This window comes from Saccostrea cucullata, unplaced genomic scaffold, assembly GCF_032062105.1.
Source record: "Saccostrea cucullata isolate Sc308-1 unplaced genomic scaffold, CSIRO_AGI_Scuc_v1 ctg1788, whole genome shotgun sequence".
NCBI lineage: Eukaryota > Metazoa > Mollusca > Bivalvia > Ostreida > Ostreidae > Saccostrea > Saccostrea cuccullata.
The window spans coordinates 1-24,614 of record NW_026939885.1 but is presented as its reverse complement, the minus strand read 5'-3'; the positions used below and the strand labels follow the sequence as shown (position 1 = coordinate 24,614).

General features: G+C 32.0%; 1 protein-coding gene across 2 annotated transcripts; it reads left to right on the top strand.

Annotated features, from left to right (window-relative positions):
- Positions 1–1,061: 1,061 nt before the first annotated feature.
- On the top strand, positions 1,062–24,022 carry LOC134254214 (protein O-linked-mannose beta-1,2-N-acetylglucosaminyltransferase 1-like). 2 transcript variants are annotated; one of them, XM_062736766.1, is made up of 26 exons: positions 1,062–1,081; positions 1,684–1,776; positions 4,154–4,246; positions 5,122–5,184; positions 7,349–7,451; positions 8,152–8,210; positions 8,351–8,401; positions 9,624–9,708; positions 10,416–10,542; positions 11,277–11,346; positions 11,555–11,723; positions 12,006–12,121; positions 12,804–12,888; positions 13,188–13,314; positions 14,417–14,486; positions 14,936–15,034; positions 15,346–15,441; positions 15,907–15,983; positions 16,372–16,465; positions 17,233–17,279; positions 17,640–17,766; positions 18,398–18,530; positions 21,428–21,571; positions 21,806–21,961; positions 22,158–22,286; positions 23,759–24,021. In XM_062736766.1, the coding sequence occupies exons 2-26, from the start codon at positions 1,716–1,718 to the stop codon at positions 23,847–23,849; spliced, it is 2,472 nt and encodes an 823-aa protein (XP_062592750.1). In that variant the 5' UTR covers positions 1,062–1,081; positions 1,684–1,715; the 3' UTR covers positions 23,850–24,021. The 2 variants fall into 2 exon arrangements, with proteins under 2 accessions (XP_062592750.1, XP_062592751.1); XM_062736767.1 differs by lacking the exon at positions 5,122–5,184 and having other exon boundaries at positions 23,759–24,022.
- The last annotated feature ends 592 nt before the right edge of the window (positions 24,023–24,614 follow it).

Genomic DNA, 24,614 nt, shown 5'->3' with positions numbered 1-24,614 from the left:
TATTTTTATATCAAAATGTATTTTATAATACACTGGTAGCGTCTGATCCGCCTGATCTTCGCAACTTTTATCAAACATATAGTGACTATATATATGATTGGTGATTTTAACCCCCCCCCCCCCCGATCCTTTGAAAGATGTAAGGCGCCGTCTTTATACATGCAGAGGAATTGAATATATTTAGTCTCCCCGTAACTAATAATAGAGACGTCTTTCATTTGTTTTCCGGTCACCAATATGGATTTTTATCTAAAGACTTTGAAACTTTCAACATTGGGGCACAGTTTATCTCCAAGAAACAGGACCCCTTTGTTTCTTATTTGTCTTTGCAACTATCCCTCTTATTATTTTTTTGTCGCGACTTTTTGATATCAGTGTTTCTATCGTTAAAGAGGAAGTAAAAGTTTTAACAAAATAATGTTTTCCACGCAGTACTGCGATCCAGCATAAAATGGCCAAGCATCATGGAACATATAGTCGTCGGAAGCAAATCGAAAGGGGGGCTAATTGAATGGGGGGGGGCTAAACCAGCAAAAAAGGTAAACCCCAGTTTTCAATGCCTATTTAATGTATATATTTATATATTTGCAAAAAAGTGGGGGGCCCCCAGCCCCCCGGTTCCGACGCCTATGTGGAAGAATGGAGAAACACGATGCATGCATGGCCAAAATTATCTTCCGCGGTGGGGGCAATAGATGGAATGTCGATAAGAATTTATATTCCTTAAACAGTGACAAACTGAACCTCAAAGATTATTTTACTCGGGACATCGAAAATATCATGCCGTACATGCACAAATTATCATAGATAATTCAGGAAAAATCAGTCATATAGAATGTGGTTTTCCTGGCCACTTGAATGATGCTCAGAAGTATTCTATGATGACACATACTAGTACAGTAGACTAGTAGTATGGGTCCCTGCACTGGTTGAGGGAAGACATCTTAACATTCCGGAACATTTCAGTTCGACCAAGAGTATTCATGCTAGTATTCTGTTCCTAATGATTTCCGATACAAGAAGCGAGCGAGAGATCGTCAGAGTGAACGAGGCGGAACAAACTGCTGATAACATTAACCGGGTAAATAACCGAGCTGCTAAGCAGCTTGCATCGTTAACCTTGTTTAATTTTTTAAGGAATGCAGACAAACCCATTCATATTTTATTTTATTTTTTATGCGCAACTGGTTTACCGTTTTATCATGTTTATTGCCAATATTTAAGGTTAGAATCTCCAGTTCTTGAACTTTTCCCACTGTTCCTTACAAGTTAAAGTAACATTTGGGTACTGCTTGACAATGCTGAAAATAATATCAGGGCACTATGTACAGTAAAAGGCTAAAAACTGACCTGCTTTAAAGATATTTGTAGCTAGCTCTTTCAACTGATGATTATATATTTTCATCATAATATATTTTCATCATAATACTAGAAAATAGTATCAGAAGACAGAACAATTGATCAGTTGTTGAAGGATAAAATAACATGCAGTCTGAACTTTCTATATTAACATGATTAATGATAAGTCAAATCTGGTGATTACCATCTTATAACTTTAGAATTAAAAAAAAAAATGATGATGTATGAGTGATGAATGAAGAGGATGTCCCAAGTTCTAAGCTTACATTTAATTTTAAATGCCAGATATTGTATGGCTTACATTCTTTTCATGGTTTTTTGCAGTAAGTTGATGAACTTGAGGAGATGCTAGACAAATGAAATCAAGGACAGGGATGCGCAGGCGGGGGAGAAGATTCATAAATAGGTCATGTGGAGGTAAGAACAGGAAAGGTTACATGTATAGATACAGCTTCTTCTTTGCAGTGAATAAATGGAAATTTCATACAGGTAAACTTCGTTATCTCGACATCGACGGGACAGTCGGAAAATGTCGAGATATCCGAGGTGTCGAGATATCAGAGTTGAGACTCGACGTCCTTAATTTTACTTCATAGTAAAACCATAGATCTTAACTGAACAGACGTGTAATTACAGGTACCTACATGTCTTCAATTAGACTGTAGCTCGTTTGTTTCAGCTATCCCTCTATATTTATTAGAAAATCTAAAAAGTTCTATATTCACAAATGTTATTTATGAAATGCTTTCTTTTTTATCGAAACCTTGACTAAAAACCGTTTTCCATCCAGCATTCGATCCGCGTGCCACTAGCTCTGTCAGAACAGGATACGAAATGCGCTTTATAAACTCCAAACCGGAGCGGTACAAAGTCGACTTCAGAGTTACGGAAAAAGATTAATGCGATTATTTTTATAAAATTATTTCATTTCACTTCTTTTTTATTTCATAATCATTCATCATTAGTTTTCATTTCATTTTCATACCAAAATTTAATTGGAATTGCGCATTTAACAAACTTCATCCATATTACGGCCGATGCAATAGTCGTGCATGTCGTTGTTTTGATCGATTCCTGTTGAATTTTCAAGTTAAATTGAATAAAATGTGTATATTATTCATTGTTATTAAGTTACTTTTTTTTTTAAATAAAATGTTTAAGTTTTGTTAGATTTCGACATAAATAACCGGTTACACACATACATTTACGCAGAATCTAGAAGATTTATCAATGATATTACCCAAGCTGATCATTAAACAATTAACGTATTAGAGACGCCGAGGGGGCTTGGGATTCCTCTACAAACACATTTTTACAGATCAGTAGTAGTCAAAACATGGGTGTGAAAGGTGTGAATTTCTGACGACGTCGAGATACACCGAGTCGCCCGTGCGTGACGAGCGACCAGCTGATTAACAATTAGGTTAAGTAGAGCAGAAAATTGCCCCGATGTCGACATATACCAGGTAAATTTTACTCTTTGGACTGTGAATATACGTCGAGATAAGCGGGGTAGTCGACATTACCGAGGTCGTGAGTCATATGATTTGCAAATCATTTATATAGTAAATAATGCCGGGACCGCGGACGGACGTCGACATATCCCAGGTTGTCGACATATCCGATGTCGAGATACCGAAGTTTACCTGTATTTCATTAAGAATGATGTCAGTGGGAAGACTTGCCCCTGTTTTAAGGATTGCATGAAGAACATAATTATGTCAAGAATTGAAATTTTAACTAAATATTGGAAGGTTGTAGGTTCAAGTCTGGTCGTGATTGACCAAAGACAAATAATAAGGTAGCAACTATTCCCTCGCCAGTCATTTAGCACTATATGAAGTGAAAGTTGTGAGTCCTTGGGTTAAGACCTTTTAAAAAACTAAGGCCCCCTGTCATGGCAGGCACTAGCATGATAAAGAACCCTTACTGCTCAATGGCCCAGAGTGATAAGTTAAATGTCTACATTTTAAGGCTGTCATTGGTTTTGTTGACATCTTTTTATGAGTAGAAAAATCTTGAATAGGATTTACATCAAATCAATCAATCTACAAGAGGTGCAACCATTATTTCTTGCATTAGGCTTAAAAAAAAATAAGTTTGTTTCCTGTAACATTCTTAAAAAATTAAGGGTCGGTAGGTCAGAATTTTTTTTCTTTTCTTTTTTTTTTTTTTTTGCTTATGAATGGTCAAACATCCCCGGACTGAAAATACCAGCTGTTATATTTACAGTGGACACCCAACATGGCATCCAAAATGGCTGCCTAGATGCAGAAAACAAACTTCAGAAAGTTGTAGGGGGAAACTGTTGTTACAATAATGATTACTCTTTATATTTAAGGTAAATGTACACTAAGTTGACATATTTTATGTCTCAAATTAAGCTACAAGCTATTTTTTTTAATTTAATAAATGGAATCAGCTGATTGATCAAACGAAGTTTTGCCATTTGTCAGAAAAAAAAATCCACCCGGGGATAATTTGAATGGGTCGGTCGGGTTACAGGAAACAAACATAATTTTTTTTTAGGCCTTAACAAAGAAAGAAAGCATTTGAGTGTTAAAGTAAACACTAATATATACATGTATATATTTTTTATATTTTCATTATCATAAATGAGTTACATACAGCAGTTTTGAAAGATTACACAATTAGGGAAAAAGAAAAAATATTTATATGAACCTTTTCAAAATTTATTTTATGTGACTGCTTATTTTGTTATGTATTTCAGGTATTGTTTCATGTATTTCCTGATGCTTTTTTAAAACTTGAATTTCTTGTCTTTGTGTAACAGGATGTAAACCCCTGGTTCTATGGATTCTCGCTGCATTAGCTGTATCTCTTTTACTTCTCCGATTTCACCATAAACATGAAAAAGATCAGAAAGGTTTGTAACAGCTGTATCAAGTATATATGTGGTTTGCATTAAATATTGCATCTAATTTTAATCCGACAATATCAAGTGAATATGTGGTTTGCAGTAAATATTTTGCATCTAATTTTAATCAATATTCAAGCATGTAGTATAATTTTTTAAAACAATGGGACAGCCAGGAAAAAAGCTTTGGTAATCATTAAAAAAAATGTCCAAAACGTGATAAGAATGGGACAGATGATTATTTAAGTTCCAACAATATCCACAAACAAAATTTATAAATATAGTACTGTGGGATGAGTAAACTGTTACAAAAGGGGGAAGGGATGGCAGCCACCCTTTTAATGAATATTTTCAGCAGTAGAATGTTATGTTTGGGAAAAAGGGGAGGCTGGAGAAAAAGCCAAACTGATCTCAAAAACTACATTCCTGGTTTTTGTCATAATCATTATTTTATACTTTATAGTGCTGTTTCAATTATCACTTGTACTGTTTGCTTATTAACCAAAAAATAAACAATCTCATTATGCTGGACCTTTACACCAAGTGGAGAAACCACAGCAAAGGTATTTTAAAGTCTCAATCAGGAAATCCTCTGAGGATCCAAGATATCCTAAAAGATATTAGAGAAAACACTCTTTTGATTTTGGGTAGTTTAAAAAGAGATTCAATAAGATTGCCTAAAATTGCTTCAGATATCACTGTCATTTAAAATTCTGTTGAACATGCTCATAACACTGTCTAAATCCCTTGTTATAGGTGCATTCATTTTGCATTTATTACTCTTAAATCTCTGATGGTCTTGGTGCATTTGAGGTGTTTCTCAAGCCTGCTGTAATGATCCCTGGAGTTTTGATAACGTCCCACTAAATTCTTGTGTTGTCTAGGTGTAAGCCTGCTGGTAGAATCCAGAGTGTGGGATGCCAAAGATGTGAAGGACACACAATCTGGTATAAAACAGATAACTTCTCATCTTTATCTCTTCTGTTCTGTCTTCATTCAGTTATTTAGCTATAAGTATTGTGTACATTTCATATTACACATGTATTCTGAAAATTATTGATTTATTATCATCAAGATCATGATTATTAAATTTTTGATTTATATTTATGCATAGATTATAATGACAATAATAATTAGGGCCCCGCAAGGATTTGCGGGTGCCCTATAGTAATCACTCTGTCTGTCTGTCCGTCCATCTGTCTGTCCGTCTGTCATTCTTCCGTCCACAAATTTTCTGTTTTTTCCTAATAACTTTTTTTATGGTAGCCCAATTAAGTTCAAATTTGGTATGGTAGTTCAGTAGGCAAAAAGACATATTTTGATGCTAAGTTTGTTTCTCTATGTCCTCTGGTTTGGAGCTGGGGTGGTGGGGTAGATTCCTTAACTTTATATAAGAATGAATTGGCAAAGAGAGATAACTTCTGAAAATGTTCCCATTGTAAACTGAATACTGCAATGAATGAGTCCCTTGGGATTAATTAGCTTTCCTCTTGAAGAAAATCCAAAGCATTATCTTTATCTGTCACACTGAGATTAATTACCACCTCTGTCTGCAAATGAAGTTTGTTTTGAAGTTAAGTCCATTTGAAATGCTATGAACACTGTGAAATGTGGATTGAAGTATAAATGTTTTTACTTTATTTTTGTTGAAATACCCTACACAATGAGTTCTGATTTCATTGAATTCTAAAAACAAGAAATAGATTAAAGAAGATATATTTTTTATTTTTATCTATTTATTTATTTTTTTTAATTTATTATTATTTTTTTTTTTGCTTCATGAAAATTCAAGAATATTATTAATTTTTAAGGCAGTAGGATAAAAACCTCATTCTATCATTACTGAAAAAGTTCTTATTATAAATTAAGAAGAAAATGATGAGAGAGAAGTACAATTAATCCCTTGGGATTAAATATCTAGTCTGCTGCAGAAAATTTAGAAGGCTCATCTTTATCTGTCACTTTAAGATTAATGAAAACCTTTGTCTGCAACTGCTGTTTGTTTTGAAGTTAAGGTATTCAATCCCTAATAGGAACAAAATTCAATGAAATTGAATACATAACAAATATGTAGGCATTGAAAACTCAGTTTATTTAGACATATACTTCCCATATATTACTATTAGTATTAATAGTGGGATGTGTCCTAATTTATGACCTTGAATTTAGGTAAGAGTTACCTCCCCTTTTTTAATTAATAAAAAAAATCAATTAAAAAAAATTTGGCTGGGAAAAAAAAATTTTTTTTTAATTGTCATTCTATTTTTAATGTTTCAATGCATCTTTCCACCGCAGGATTTATTGATATTCAAATTTTTTGAATTTTTACTTTGAAAAAAAAACACTTTTCCCCATAGACTTCAATGCAGTCTTTGTTAATTAACTACTGCTTAATTAATGACAATTTTGAAACTTTCTTGCAGTCAATCCTTTTCTACTGTAAAATGCTTTAATATAATATCAGAGTATTATTTACTTGACAGGTAGGGAATTTGGTCCCATTAGGGATGGAAATCCTTAAGGTCAAGCCTTCATGATATGTATTTGCATTCATTGAAGGCTGGCATTTCACATAACACAAGCTTCATTACTGTTTAGATATACATTCAGTGTTGAGTTGTTCTTTACTGCCTTATAAATGTAAATACAAGGATATTATTTACAGGTTTTTGGATATTCAGGAATTATCTTGAAATTTTAAGAATACAGTTGCTGTTTCTTATTCGTCATATATTTTTTAATCATTCCATAAGCTGCACCCTTATAATTCTACCCCATGGCGGGGCCCTTGCTGACTGGTCATTTTTCTAGTTTATGAGATAAAGGAGGTGTTTATGAATGTGGTGCTCTATCATTATCACCATGTAGAAGCACAGATTTTTTTGTGGAGATAAAGTTTTGTTGATCTATCGTTTAAAAGATTTCAAAGGCTTTAAGTTTTGTTGTTTCAAACGTAACACTATTTGATATAAATGTATAATGACAAAGATTTTGTGTGAAATTGTATTATGTTGATATTTCTTAATAATGAAATAAACAAAATTAAATTCCCCCAAAGTATTTCTGCTTTTACAGTATTCCCACCTTTAATTGCGTAATGTTTATTTTTAGGTTCTGCCTGTGGTGTGTCTTGCCCAGCTGGACAGAAATCATTCTACATAAAGACGGGGACAGATAAAACTGTGGGACCCACTATATGTTATGACGGAGAGATGTATGTAGTACATGTAATTTAATCATTTTGTTTTGTCGTATGAAATTTTGCTATCTACTGTAAACATACTTTTGCCACACTGAGTTACTATTGGTTTACAATATCTTTTTGATGTCTTTGATTACATGTGTTAAATGTATTTTAATGATGCTCTGACAAAAGGAATAATCTGTGACCTTTTATTTAAATTTATATAGCATAAATAAATCCTACACAGAAAAAAGAATTTCAGTGCGAGATCCTGTTCAATATTATAATTCAATGACATATGTCCATTATTACAATTGCAATTTAATATTTATTGCAATATGTTTACTTAGGTCAACTAGATATTTTCTGTTTTATTTTTATGTCAATTGATTGACATTATCATTCAGTTTAGTTACAATGAAGGGATTCAGGGTTGCATTCAATGCAGAAAGAAATTACTGAACCTACCTTTGCACGTTAACTTATGTATCGCGCCCATTATCCCAGCACCCCTGGGATGGAGTGTAGCAGAGTCACTGAGAATTGCCAATTGAAAAAACATTATATTCATTTCTTTAAAGTAGCTAAAATTAGTTGAAGTATTGAATGCAGCTTAATTTTGATGTTTGGTTCAAATATTGAAGAAAGAAAAGCTTGATGAGAGTTTAGTTTTGCAAAAATTTTGTTTGCATTTTCATTTTCTTTTGTATGAATTTTTTTTCAATTTCAGATATATGAGCGATGAAAAACAAAATATAGGAAGAGGACTCAATGTACTATTTATTGATGGTAAAATTTTCTTTTTGATGACTTGATTATATGAATTGTATTTGCTTTCAGATTTGAGATGATGATACAGTAAAGTTTGATATACTCCGAAGGAATTGTGTTTAACATTTAAGTTACGAATACATTTGTAATTGTTTTAGGTGATTCACATAAAGTTATAGACCAGAAAGTCTTTGACACCTACGCTGAAGGTAGGTAACAATGTATAGGTTATTTCTCCCACTAGCTTTCTCAGGTCTAAATAATACATGTACTTACTGTCATGTACTTTACTTCTTATCCCAGAGAAACAAAACAACCTCTGCATGCAACTCACATTATATAAAAAAAGAAATCTACTTGTTCCACATGGTCAGTTACCTTTAGTAATTGTTATTGGTAAAGATAGTAATAGTAAGTTTATTGACAAATGAATGGGAACTAAAGCTTAATTGGTATTAATTCAGGTACAGTGTATCAGTCTATGTAAACTTTAACTTGTTTACATGTACATGTAATACACTGTAATTGATAAATGAAATTATTTATGTAATAACTTTATGTGAATGTGAAAATGCATGTGTAAAACCATTACCTGTAGATCTTTTAATGATAAAATTAAATTCCCAACTGTTTACTTTAAACTTGTGTTACTTTCGTTTGTCATGAAGAAAATTTTGAATCCGTTTAAATAAACAAAAAATTCTATCTTAAAGATCTAACATTTAATATTTGTAAAATACATGATACATGTACAGTTAAACTTCTGATTCTCAAACACTGATATCTTGAATACCATGGTTATGTCGTAGAAATTTTGAAGTCTCAACTCTTTATTCTTAAGTATTTTACCCTAGATATCTTAAATCTTTGGATATTGTAAACCAACTTTTATACATGTGCGAGAAATATCCACAAGTTCCGAGATCTACTCTTACTCGCAGATACATGTATTAATCACCGTGAACCATTCATTTTCCTTAAGTATTTGTAGAGAACGCTTCCTCAGTCATGAAAATTTCGTGTTTTGGATTTATTTCAAATTGACAAATCGCGAATAAAAGATGATGCGAATAAAAGTTGTTTTACATTATCTTGTTGTTTTTTCCTCAGTAACAATGTGCTTGAGATAACAAGATTTGACTGTATACCATATGTTAATATATTGTAAACCAACTTTTATTCTGTTTGGCAGTCTACTTTAACTTGTGATTATTAATCGCTGTAAGCCAATTATTTTGCTTTGTAATTGTAGAGAATGTTTCCTCAGTCATGAGAAATAATTGTCTAGGACTGATTTCAAACAGACATATAAATCCGAATAAAAAATGACACGAATAATACAGCGTAGTTGGTTTACAATATACAACTACTAGATGTAATTTGATATATTATGGCTTTGTATGTCAGGTGGAGGCTATTAATTTTTTACAGATCAGACCTTCTTGCAGTTTGTCCAGTTAAAAATCAAAGATGGAACCGTTGTCATACTGGCCAGTTTTGATGAGATCACCTACTCGTAGGTTACTTTTAAACTTCTTAATCTTTGGTGCCATGTTTCGAAAATTTTATCACAACATGAATAACTTTTTTGTTCTGTGTAAAGTTATCAGTCCATGGTGAATCCATTTGTCAGAGTGTATACAATTTTCTGTTGTTTTTTTTTCAGTCTTTTGTAAGTCTGGCAGTTGATAGGTGTATAAAACGTGTATTTATTGGAGTGTATCTTTCTTTGCTAAGACAGATTAAAGTAAAGTCTGACAAGACATTTATATGCCTTTATATGAGATAAAACTGAACAACTTGTCATAACTTTCTCAGAACTTTACAACATTTATTTACTGGAAATAATGATAGGGATCTATAAAGCATATATAAGAGTTTCTTTTAATAATTATTTGTCAATTCCTTCATATTTTTTCCATATTATTTATGCATTGTACTACAATGACTAACACATGATTCATTTTAAAGATATAGGATTGCTAGAGTAAAAAATAAAGGAAAAATGTATGATTTTAATTCTTCAAAATGTACTCTCTTACTAATTTTTGGCATGAATTTCATATAGAAAAAAAAGAGTATAATCAGTCCATATTGTGTGTGTGTGTTTTTTTTAAAATACATGTTAATAAACATATAGTAATTCATTTGTGTTGCCATACTTTCTTAGTTTCAATCTGCTTTTCTTTTCCTTTATTTTTACAATTCTTGGTGATTTTCTAGTATGAAGGATGATGCAAAGAAATGGCTGAAGCTGATGGGAGCCAGTAAGATAGAAAAGGTGAAATTCCGAGAATCCTATCTTCTGATTGGTCAACGAGGCCTGAAGCAGGGACATGCTATCGAGTTTGTGAGTACATAGTTATCTTATTTTAGAAGAACTAAGTAAAACAAATGTGATATATCCATATTACTCACTACATCTACAAATATTCCTTTATTATTTAGTATTTGATGAAAATTAATTTTTGCATGCAAATATTCACACTGGGATTTAGCTATGATGTTATTCTTTGGGTGTGTATTGACTTAACTAAGAAAATCATTACTGGAAGGAATTTGTACTCTTTAGCTCACCTGAACAGGAAACTTTTTTTTAACCTCCAGAAATAATATTCTTTTTTATTATGTATTCATTCCAAAACTTCCTCATCCAGTACAATTACTGTAAATGTCTTTTATTTGGCATGTACAATATTTGGCACAAGTTGAAAAAGTTAGCATAGATTTGATATGACTCCCCGAATGTGCTTTATATGAATATATAAAAAAAGGTACATTTAGTGATGTATTGATTTAGCAGATGATGCTTCCCGCAAAAGCTAGATGCTAAATAGAATACACAGCCAAATGTAATATGCTAACAGTATTTTTATTTCCGAATCCAAAGATTTTTTTCTAAATATGTTTCCCCCTATAAGTACACTTGTACTAAATTTTTTTGTTAATCCTTGTCCAGAAGAGGGCAAACAATGACATTTTTTTAAGAAGGCCTAAGTGTATTTATTTGTACTCAGCTGCAGGCCACTGCTGAAGCCCATGTTTTATAACTGCTGAAGATTTTCATTTGGATTTTTTGTGTAGTTCAACCCAAAAACTGAAAATGAACAGTATGGTGCGGCACTGGAGAAAAAAGGATGTTTTCACATACCACGTAAGTCAACACATGTTTAGGAATTTCCTGATTATTTTTTGCAGCACACTTTCTTTGTAATAGTAATAGATGTGATAGACTTTTGGATAGTATTAAATTGCTTACTGTGTTAACTAAAAGAGATAGAAATACAGTAAAAATGACACTCTGGAAAGTAAATAAAGGATGATCGTTTAATATATTTTTACATGCTAAGAATCATTTGTAGTTGGGCCCATGGAAGACATAACAAAACTTCTTGCCGAGCTGACAATAATAAAGCCAGGATCTAATCTAGAGAACTGTGGGCTGAAAAGTAAATGTGAAGGGACCCCCATCCAGGTTTTCACAGGGGACATGGACAGTTCCATGCCTCACATCTGTGTTGCTGGCAAAATGTGAGTTAATAGTTCTACATACCTCCAACCATTGCTTATGTCAGCAGCTTGGAATACTGTTTAAGGAAGGTTATACGATAGAGTACTATTTATGAGTACATTGTACAAGATTTTTTTCTTATCATTTTTTAGTTATGAAAAAGTTTGAATCATAATGATTTTATTTTACTAGGAAGCATGTATATTAATAATAAGTTTGCAAAAGATTGAACAAGTAGACCTTCATGTATTGAGATCAGCTAAAAATTTCTTGCAATGATTTTTGAAGTTTTAATTTATTAGGATAATGGAAAAAGAAGTGAACAATGCAGGGAGAGGAATCAACATAGTGGTTCTACACAAGGATACAAGAGAACCAAAGCTTGTGGCTAGATTTGATACATACGAGTCCAGCAGGGGTAAGAATCAGAGGTTCTGGCTCCATGACCAAAAACTGCATGAGAACAGACTTGAGTCAAAATTAAAAAACAAAAAAGACTTGAGTCTGTTTTCAGTTTATGGTCTTGGGGCCTATTATGTAAGAACTTTTGCAGTTAAACAAGCATGAATGAGAGTGAAAGCTTTTGATTGTGATATTGAATTAGAACTGAAAAAAACGCAATGCGTTGTGTCAGACGTATTTTTTAAACTAATAAAAATCTACAAAATAAGACACAAATATTAGACACATTTGAATGGAAATACACATGTAACTACTTGTAATCACTCATTTGTTATTTTATCAATTTTACAAGCTCTGTTAACATGTTGCCAACAAAATTAAGTTCGCAAACCATTAAATCGGTATTAAGGGTTGCAAATAGCAAAGAAGGATACTATAATTTAATTTTTCAGTTCATAAGAGCACGAGTCTTTTTGCCCATAAAAATTACATTGTCATGTATATTTTTGATAGTAAGGATTACATGCAACAAAAACCTACCTCACAAAAATTTGGTATTGCCTTTAAAAGCAAATAACTATCTTGCAAAAATAAGGTGTCGAGAAAATGACAGGATCTACAGTAATGGATTTCAGCTTTTTATATGTTTAAGATTGTTAAGTATTGATTGTAATTTCTTTTTAAATTTAAATCTGTAGACAGCACAAGCTTGGAGGCATTTATGAAACAGTTGTCTGATGGCGACATTGTTATTGGCGTCATCAGTGACGATGCATCCAGGAAGTAAGTCTCTAACACCATGTCTGTTTCTGTGTGACATTATAAAATAATAAATACCGGTAAGTCTTTCTGAAATATTGAACATTACAGTGAACACACTTAAAATGTTTATTGAGACTTACATCAAAGTGAATTTCATTCGCTATGACTTTGAAACAGATATATTGTTAACTTAATGGATACAACAAATTACCCTTCAATCCAAGTAAAACTTCGTTATATTAAAGCGTGTTTTACTGTATTGACATATGTTTAGTTTCCATGTTAATGTACCAGGCATAATAATTAACCTTTGACCCTAGACTGGAACAAGGTGCTGTGCAGGAGCTCAATGCATTAGGCAGCAGTGCAATACAAAACCTCAGATTTAGAGATGTCTGGTACTTCGTCGGTCAAAAGGGCATCCAAGGATTCACAGAGCTGGAGGAAGTAAGTGATTTCATTGGTCTGATGATTTATACAGAGATCTCCAGGCCTGGTGTAAGATATTCATTGGTCAGTTAGGTAATGAGAGATCTACAGGGCTGGTGAATGTAAGATATTCAAAGGGTCAGTCAGATACCGTATAATCCCTATTAACTGCCCCGAGCACTTAGAAAATTGTGAAAGGGGTTTCTTTTTATAATATTGAATGTCATTTTAACTTCAAAAAATCTTTTGAAAAAAAATAATAAATTCAAAGAATCACTACAATAATGTTTAACTTTACTTTAAGTGAAGACAATCCACCCAAATTATGCTACATGATTCATTTTCCACCGAGAAATTGGATAATAGACAAGTTTCATTATCACTTTCTTCAAATTTTGGCAGACTTTTGATACGATTCTAGATGATTTTAATCACTGTACAGGGGGCCCTTATTTCCAGACAATTGAAAAAGACCTAGGGGGCACTTATAAGGGTAGGGGCAGTTAATAGGAATTATATGGTATTTACAGAGATTTATGAAGCTGGTGAATGTAAGATCAAGTTTCATTCAATAAAACAGAAAATATTAAAAGAGTCATTCTTTTTCTGGGCACAAACTTGAATTGTATGCTTGTCGATTATTGTTGTTACAGTTGAATACTGCGCATTATGTCATTTTGTAAATCTATTATCTTTGAATTCCCCCAAATTTACTCATGTACAGGAAAATTAACTCTGGAGGTACATGTATGTAATTATATTGAACAACAGCTGATGATTCTCAATTGTTATGCTTCACAGCATAGTCGCTGATCAACTACTGTGTTTATTGAGCACAGTCCTCTTTCTCTCATCAGTCGTATTATAAACACAATCAACTACTCAAGTCATTAAAAAGTAGGTGTCAAAACTGAAATGCAATAAAAATTTAACCATGGCCCAAATAAATTTAATAATGGCGGGCCACAATGGTAAAACTTGTGGAGAACCCAGCATTGGTCAGTTAGATGTGTAAAATATATATGAAAGTATGCATTTTATTTGGTCAGTTTTATACAGAGGTTTTATGAGCTAGTTCTAGATAATAGAAATGGATTTTTTCTCCTATTTTTTATTGTAGCTCAGCTTTGCTACATATGATGGAGATTGGCCAACACCGATCAAGAAATCCATTTGTCTTCCAAACAACTGTAAGTTTTGCAAACAATCTTGTATATTGTGTATCTACATTGTACATAAAAAGGACAAATTTTAACACTTCAATACACATTATTATTTAAATGTTCTAAAAGATGGTCAAGGTTTATTGTAAACCAGTAATTATATGTGTTAGATTCATAAATTGGCCGTTTTGTTACCATAGATATTTAGTAGCAGGTGTTGTTTGTAGATCTTGTATGAATTCTAGCCAGTCCACAAGTACGTGTGGCCTATAAAACTGGCTTACAGAATATAAAGTTATCCTTTACATTCTATGGACCTGCAGTTCTTGTTCTAGAAAACACTTTAAATTCAAATACTGACTAAAATGACTACATGTATTTGAAAATTATCTTTTTATATATTAAATACAAACACATAATTTGATTCAATTTTAAGATTGATTTTTAATACATTGTTTAATCTTTTGTTTTACTAGTCAGTGGAGTAAAAGTTGCTCCAGTCATTAGTACAAATCGCAATATAGAGAGGAGAGAATTCTGTAAGAAGTACGACGGTTACAGTGAATTCTGTGATGGTTAGTTCCTATTTCTTTTTGCATAGCTATTTCTACACTAAGTCTTGTACTTCAAGGCCCTGTTTTAAAAAAAGAACATCTTTCTCTGACCAAGGTATAATTTTTATACAAGTTTCCTTTTTTACTTGAAATCTATAAATATTAAAATGATTCAAAAATTTAAAGTAGTATGTAAGAAATCTATTTCAAAAACCTTTCAGCATACAATTTTCAAAATATATATATTTATATTGAAGACTACCATACTCATAATAAATAATCTAGGGTCATATAAAACATTGGATTGAATGAAATTTCTATCTAAATTGCAGCTCAGAGAGTAGATGAGCAGCTTAAGACTGTCCCCCTTCAGGACAAGACCAAGGAAAAGGATGAGATATACAGAACCCCCATTCTTATCATTCCAGGTGGGTACATTACTGTTATAGAACCATGCAGGTATAATTATGTGTATCTGTCTGTATGCTTTTATCATTGTCCATACTAACAACAGAATAGAAATTCTATTGTTGGGAAAGCTATCAGAGAATTGTATAAAATTTTAATTTTAAAACATGTATTTTGTTAAAAAAGGAGAAAAAAAATCCATTTCTGGTATCAATAGAAATGAATTAAATCATTGATACATACTGCAACTTTTGAAAAGAAAGAATTAAAGTTTGATTTTAATTAAGATTCTTTTTAACACATGTACCTTGATGACTGTATGTACTACATGTAATGTTCTATATCTTACTTACACAATCTACATGTAGATATTAGCCTTATTAATAAAATTGTTATATGCTCAGAGTTTTAAAACTATTAACTAGATTTTGTGTGTCCAGACTGAAATAAATAAGGAGCATTAACATGGCTTGTACTTGTTCTAGGTTTAGATCATAATGCCTTGGCGAGAACACTAGAGACCACCCACAGTCTTCCAGGGGTCCGCCCTGAACTTGTCACAGTGTGTATAACATGTCACCCTCCCTATCACACCTGTCTGTGTACTCAATACCTGTTACACCTGTAATACTAAATTAATATAACTACATATACATGTATGTGTGTTTGTACTAGTAGGATCGTCTTTTGAGTCAATTTCAATGAGGTTAAATGAAATATGTTCTATCTGCATTTTACAAAGTTAACAAAGATACAGCAACTGTTTCCAGAAAGAATCTGTAAAAAAAGTTTATTTTTCTTTCAATGAATTTTTTCTCATGGTGCTTGAATTATATTTTTAATTTTAAATTATATTTGAATAAACTAAATGACATATAAATAAATGTATAATGGTTTTATGCGTATGTTAATGATGGACCAGTATATCACAGCTGTTTCATGTATTACAGGTAGTTGTTGATGAACAAACCCTGGATCATGGAGAACTGGCAGCTTTATTTAAATTCCAAAACTTCAGTCTCGGCACGGTACCTAGATATGAAGGTATCAAATCTGTTTTTACAAATAAATTACTATATTTCTTGAGACTTGCTGTTGCTATACTTTCTGGTAATTTGCACATTTTATCAGAGTATTCTCTGAATTTTGAGTTTAAACTGTGGCGTAATATGTTACATCAGTTCATAGAATTTTATTTAAGATCGGTGCATTACATTACATGAATGTCACATACAGTGTGAAATGCACATAATGTTTTATACATTCCTGTGTATATGCAAAGCACTTGGTTGCATGTCTCATTACATTACAGGTATCATAACATTACATATATTATTTCATTACATTGCATTACAGGTATCATAACATTACATATATCATTACATAAAACGTACATGTATTAAAAATACTGAAAACATGCACAATCTATTTCAGTGTGTTTTCCATCCTTTATTTTTACTCCCATTTCATCTTTTTTCATGATTTTTATTCGAAGTGTTCCAACTTAATATATCATGTCTATTTTGACACAAAATTTGTCTCCCAGTTCATTTCGGATTAGAAAGTTTTCACTGTAGTATGTAAAGCTGAAACCAATTTATTAAAAAACATGTTTAATATCAGTAATGGAATGTTTTGTGGTTGATCATGTATATATAGCTGATAATAAAGTACAGTTAAGTATAGATTTTAATTGAATGATTGTATTTTATTTTATCAATTAGCAATAGCACATATATGATCATGATGATATATTGAATACTGGTAAAAATAGTTAATGATTAATTTTTAAATCATTTTTAAAATTATAGATAAGATGAACAGTGCCATTGAAAAAGAATTTCAACAAACACAAAGTGTAAGTACAAACAAATTATAAAGAAAGTTTCAAGTAGAAGTAGATCACTCAGAGAGTGTCAGTAAAACCAGAAAACACAGAAAGTACACTGGAAATTAACTCTATTCCACTATTAACATGTAAGTTAGAAGGGTGTTTTACTATATTTTTTTCTCTTTTTGTTCTTGATGCATATTCAAATTAATACAGACATTGTATAAACTTGATGAATTTAATAGAAACTGTTAATTTATCAATTTATGATCGATTTATATTTAATTTTAATTTATACTTCTACATTTCCTTTCCAGTCAAAATTTGTACTGAATAAGAAAAATAATAATAATTAAAAACAGACTTTGAACTTGTTTATTTTGACAGAAATATTTGATAGTGATAGAGGAGGAGATAGTACTGACTGCGGATTTCATGGACTTTATGTCGCAGTGTCTACCGGCCCTCGAGTCAGATGACAGTCTGTATGGAATCTCCGCATTTAATTACAATGGTAAGACGGCATCTATTATAGCATGTAACAGTTAAGGGAGGTGTACTGTAAACAAGGAGGTTTTCGTCCCTGTTTTGTTTTCACCCTTTTCAGCCTTGTCACAAGTGGGCAAATCTTTAATTGAGCATACTGTATAATTTCTTAAACAGAAGTGTGATTGGGAGAATTTAAAACAGGGCAAAATTGTTAGCAAGTGTAAAAGGGCGAAAATAGCTCTGTATACAGTATTACTTCTCTGTATATGTTGGTATGCCTACAGATACTAACGTATGCACAAAATGTACAGAGCATTAAATAAAAAACACATTATTTACAAGGCCAATACTAGTGCAATACTAAATGCAAGCTGAAATGAGTATGGTGTCTTCTTGGAAATTCATATTTATAATACATAGACATTGTTATCATCACTGTTAGAAAAAAAAACTGTGATGGATGGTTTTAATGAAATATGTAAACTGCCTAGTTTTACATGTATAACAAATAAAATTCAACTATACTAAATGTAAAATCTGGTTAATTTAATGATTGTATTGATAGCATTTACATCATAGATGTCACTTCATATACAGTACATGTACTCCTATAATAATCTCATAATTGCCTGATGTAAGTGACAATTATTCTTCAGGGTTTGAGACCACTTCTGGAGATCGTAGCCAAGTAAACAGAGTGGAGGACTTCCCAGGACTAGCGTTCCTACTTAAACGTTCTGTGTACGAATCCCAGATGAAGAATGCCATGGATAAATGTTGCAATAAAAGGTTCATTTCAACTTTTGTTTAGTTTTAGATAATACATCCACTGAATATTATGATCATATTTATTTCTTAAGAAAACCATTGCTGTTTATTAGTCAGTAACTACTGTTAGGCACATCACCACTGCATATTTCTTGAGCATTGGTTGTTCTATCAATGACATATATAGAAATGATACAATGTTTTATCTAACAAGGTGTGTCACTCATCATCTTTTTAGAAAAGTTCACGCAGAAACTATATGATATAATTCAGTTTGCATAACATATTTAAATTCAACAATGTATATTATTCAACATTCAATGAAAAAACTGCTCAAAAATCCACAAAGAAGCAAGATTTATGAGGGACTATTTCTTGTGGTGGAAGGATATTTAGCGAAAAATTCTGCAAATCTGCACATTTATTAAATTTAATATCCTGGAACTTTAGCCTTGCATACTTTTACTCTGAGAATATTTTTCGTTATGAAATGCTAGGAATATTTAATATAGGTCTCAATTTATATTTTTAGAAAAATTTTACACCTTCCCTCAACAAACTTTGCCGAGAAATGAAGATATGTTTAAAAAAGTCAAGATAAAATTTGCACTGTTTTTTGACTGAAAATCATACGTTTTGACCAATATTTCAAAATTAACATTGAACTGACCTCAACTTTTTCTTTCATTGTTTTAAACTATGGGGTACTTGTGACTGATCAGCACTAAAGTCATAAAAAGTCTGATACAAGAAAATAATTTTTTGCCTATTTAGATTTTTAGGTCACCTGAGTAAACTCAGGTGACCTATTGCTATCTGTTTTCGTCCGTCGTCGTGCGTCGTCCGTTAACATTTGAACATTTTTAGCTTCTTCTCTGCAACCACTGAACCAATTTCAACCAAATTTGGCACAAAGCATCTATGGGTGAAGGGGAACAAAAATTGTGAATTTTCATGGTCCCTGGGGCCTGGGGGGTGGGGCAAAAACCACTAAAATTAATGCAATCTTTAAAAATCTTCTTCTTTACTCCTGGACATCAAGCAGTCAAACTGTTTGCATGATTGTAATCAGCATTGAGTCCTCTACCAAAATTGTGAAATTCATGGCCCTGGGGTCAGGGGTTCTATTGCTAGGGTGGGGCTAAATAAGTACATAGTGAAAATGCATTATTTCTTTGAAGCTCCTGGGTATTAAATAAACTTTCTAAGTGCATAGTTATGATGAGCAAGAGTGCCTCTACCAAAATTGTGAATTTTATGGCCCCAGGATCAGGGGTTCTGGTGCTAGGGTAGGGCTCTATAGATTATATAGTGAAATTACATGAATTCTTTGAAAATCTTCTTCTCTGCTCCTTGGTATTAAATAAACTAACTAAGTGCATAGTTGTGATGTGCAAAAGTGCCTCTACCAAAATTGTGAATTTTATGGCCCCAGGGTCAGGGTTCGGGTGTTAGGGCGGGGCTCTATTGATTATATAGTGAAAATACATGAATTCTTTGAAAATCTTCTTCTCTGCTCCTGGGTATTAAATAAACTAAGTGCATAGTTGTGATGTGCAAAAGTGCCTCTACCAAAATTGTGAATTTTATGGCCCCAGGGTCAGGGGTTCTGGTGTTAGGGCGGGGCTCTATTGATTATATAGTGAAAATACATGAATTTTTGAAAATCTTCTTCTCTGCTCCTGGGTATTAAATAAACTAACTAAGTGCATAGTTGTGATGTGCAAAAGTGCCTCTACCAAAATTGTGAATTTTATGGCCCCAGGGTCAGGGTTGCACGGGGCTCTATTTTATATAATGAAAATACATGAATTCTTTGAAAAAATTTCTTTTCTGCTCCTAGGAATTTAAACTATACATAGTTATGATGAGCAAGAATACCTCTTCCAAAATTTTGATTTTGTGGCCCTAGGGTCATTCTAGCACATTGATTATATAGTGAAAATACATTAAATCTTTGAAAATTTTCTTCTCTGCTCTTGGGTATTAAGCAGATGAACTACCTATGTAGTTATGATGAGCAAGGACCCTAATCTTCCAGAATTGTGAATTTCAAGGCCCCAGGGTCAGGGGTACCAAAGGGGGGGGTGTACTTATATACTGAAACTGGATGAATTGTTTGAGATCTGCTCCTTGGTATTAATCAGCAAGGGTGCCTTTTCAAAAATTGTGCAATGTTTGGATCTAGGCCTAAGGGTCAGGGGTTCATGTGTGATAGGGGCATTACTGATTATTGCTGAATATTACTGATTATTTAAAATGCATTTTTTGTTCCCCCAACCTGCCTATGGGTACTAAGTAAACAAACTAAGCAACTGCTAGGTGTATTATTATGATGATCAATGGTGCCTCTTTCAAAATTGTGAAAGCCATAGCATCTGGCTTAAAACATGAATCAAATTAAATCACTGGAAAGTTGTTGCATAATGCTCAGGTGACCTATAAGGCCCATGGGCCTTAATACCCAAAATATGTTACTTTTTAGTGCAAAAAAGTAACACAATAATTTATGTGCATTAATTTGCATGATTTTTTCAATGATAAATATTATTCAAACTAATTTACGTAAAATAAGATTATATTTATTGTTATGGTTACATCCGATAAAATATTATAAAGGTTAAAGTAATTAACCAAAGAGTTAAAATTTTAGTGCAGAAAGGTCAAAGTAATTGTACCGTAGCTCAGTAAAACGCACACTGACCCCCTGTTTTCTCTGCCATTTTGAGTCATTCTATATGAGTACTTATCCAAAATATACTCAAAAAATTCTTGATTTAACAAATTTCATGAGTGACATACCTTAAATCCTATTGTAACAACCAAACAAAGCATTTTTTTTAAATATGCCATATATGTATAAAGTCGATAAAATGAAATTGGAAATAATATTTTTTTAAATTTATGAATCATTACAGGTCTTGGGATTCATGGACACTGAAATCCCCGGGAGAAATGCTTGTACCAGATGTGTCGCGGGTGTTTAGATTGCCCTATCAATCCTCTAATGATGCAAATAACTACTTAGAAAACTTATTTTATAAACCAAGACTAACTATTACGTAAGTTACTCTCTGTAAAACTTACATGTATTTTACAAGCCAAGACTACCTAAGTAACTTTCAAAGAGATATAAATTTAGAAAAAACACATCTGTTGTGAAGAAAAATTCTTTTTCTGTAATTTAAATCATTAAACTTGATTTTTTTCTGTGGAACTTACAACTTCGACCATGAGATATTATTTCTTTCATGAAAAATTGTTTGAAATGCTCTTCTTCATGTTACTTATTTTAGAGAGGAAAATGTTCAGTTGAAGAATTTAGATTCCTTGAAATCTACATTATACGAAGAAGAAATGAAGGAAAAAATTAAATCAAGCAAACCTTTTCCTCATGAAGAATTGAAAAAGTGTGGTAGTAAAGTAGACACACTTGATCTTCCTTCAAAAGGGTGAGTAAAAAGTTAGGTTCCCAGTGTGAAACTTTGTCCTGAAAAGGTGCACAGGCCTATCTATTGGTTAAAATCTTTGTTCAAAATTCGGGGCTTATTTGCTGTTACTGTGTCCATGTATTTCTATATTTGTAATTTTTGTTGGAATTTGAAGAAAAAAAAAACAGACAGCTGATGCATGAGTTATCTATTTCAGTGGCAGTTTTGTGATATATTTTGCTGATAAGGATTCAAAGAGGGCAATATTTCATAAATTATGCAAATGTTTTGGACTTTATTCTGCACCTGATAAGCCTTTAAAAGGACTTCACAAAGATTCCTTAAGGTAAGTCCATTCAGAGAACATATTAAATCATACATAACAGAATTCATAGAGGTCTGTTGTCATTTGTTGTAGGACTACTGTAAAGCCACTCGATAGCAAATATAGGATTTTTTTAAAGTCATAAATTGAAAAAGATTCACATTTATGCATTGCTGATATTAATATCCTAGGAAGTAAAAATGTTTTTACAAATAATGTTTTATTATAATCTTTTTTTTAATTTTCCCATTTGAAACTTTTCATGTAGTAAATTATGTCTAATCTGAATATAGCTTATTTCATAAAGGTTGGTCAGACTAGACATCACTCTTGATCAGACAACATTTTAAAGAGTGGATTTTACAGAAAACGGTGTTAAAGTTTAGATTAAAATAGGCAAAATTTTGGGATGCATAAAATCCAATAGCTGCAGAACTGTAGCTCTCTGCTTGAGAAAATTTGGACAGATAAAGAAGAGAGCTACAGATCCTAGCATTGTAAAAGTCGTAAAAACCTTCGATTTATGCTGACGATTTTTTATCATTCACGTCGGGTATTTTTTCTTGTATTCTATGCTATCCCCAGCTGTAAAAATGGTATTTAATAATTAATCATACATTTAACTTCAATTCCTGATAACTTACTTACCTTTCAACGCTAACAAATTGCTGTTTGTGGTTATGGACGTCAAAATGGAACTCTTTTAAACCGACATTACAAAACAATATATACAGGACTATTTCGGACCATTAAAAGGTAAATAAAAATAAGAGTTGGGCGTAAATATATGAATAATTATAGGATACAAATTTTCTAAAAGCCAGAGAAAGCTTAAACTACACGTAATAAATACCTAAAATAGTGACAAAATATCGTCGGCGTAAATCGAAAGTTTTTACAATGCTTAGATCTGTAGCTCTCTGCGTTATCAGTCCGAATTTTCTCAACCAGAGAGGTACAGTTCTGCAGCTAAAAATCCATATAAGACTTACTGTACTGTATTTATATTTTGCAAGACATTGTCTTATCCATAGAAACAGAACAGGTAGTATATGTGGTTTTTTATTTTTCACTGTACAGTTGAACATTTTTAGTTCAAGTGTTGCTTAGAATATATATGCTTCTTTCCCTGAAAAATTACATGCAAAGCAGCCATTCCCAGTGATATGATTGTTACTAATGATGCTACACAGATATATTTGTCAATCAAAAGAATTCTTATTTTTGAATAATATAATATTTTTTTTCCTGTCTAATTCAAAATGCACTGGGAGACAAATTTTGTGTTGGGATGGACAGGATGTCAGATTGCATGGTGTTAAAAACAAGGAAAATACTAAAATGGGAAAGAAATTTAACGTCGGAATTCACAGTGTGTCAGATTATTCAGATGTTGGATTAGACAGTTTTCACTGTACCATTATCTTCAGGTAATTTATTAATTATTGCATATTCATTAATAGCTCTACACATTTTATTATTTTCTTTTTCAGGTTCTTTTACAAAGAATCCACTATTTTTCTAGTAGGATCAGGGTCTCCATACTTTGAAATAAAACCAGATGATGTGAAAGTTTATGAATGAAATATTGAATTCACAATGACATCTTAAGGACTGATGATACAAAGAAACTTTTATTAAAAGAAATTGAAAATAACAACTTGAGTCATGTTTTAATAGTTAAATTGAACAAGTTTCCTGAAATTGTTTTTATTTTTTCATTCAAAGTTTCAAAATAATGCGATTTGAAATGAAAAATATTTGTATAGATAAATAAGGCTGTTTTAAGAAAGTTGAAATTTTGAATAGCATAGACGGTTTGCAATTTCTTAATATTTAAGAAATTTATTATTTGCGTTATACAAAAAAAAAAAAACAGACCAAGAAATATATACCAATCCAGGCATCTATTTTTTTGTTTGTATCATCTGTCCTTAAGTTATATAAAGTAAATTTATAGCTATTATATCTACATGTACCTTTTAATTTCGAAAATTTTCCTTCTTTGTGTATAAGAATTTCTAGCTTGAAGGTCTTTTTGCGTGCCATAAATGATCTCAAATTCTTAATGAACGCCACAGATTGATTGAAAATGAAATGATGAGCCATTGAATGTTAGTTATTGTAGAAGTGCAGAAGTATGCCAGCATTTATATTGTGAACATAAGGGATTTAAATGGTTATTGTTTCATTTGTGAAGTTATAATTACCTGTGCTATTTATTTTTGCATTTACAACAAAACACAAAAACTGCAATGAAATTTGTTAATGTTTCTTTGTTACTTGTTTTCAACTATTGCTGTATTAACCTTTTTTGCTGTCAGTGATATATTCTGTACAGACAATGTT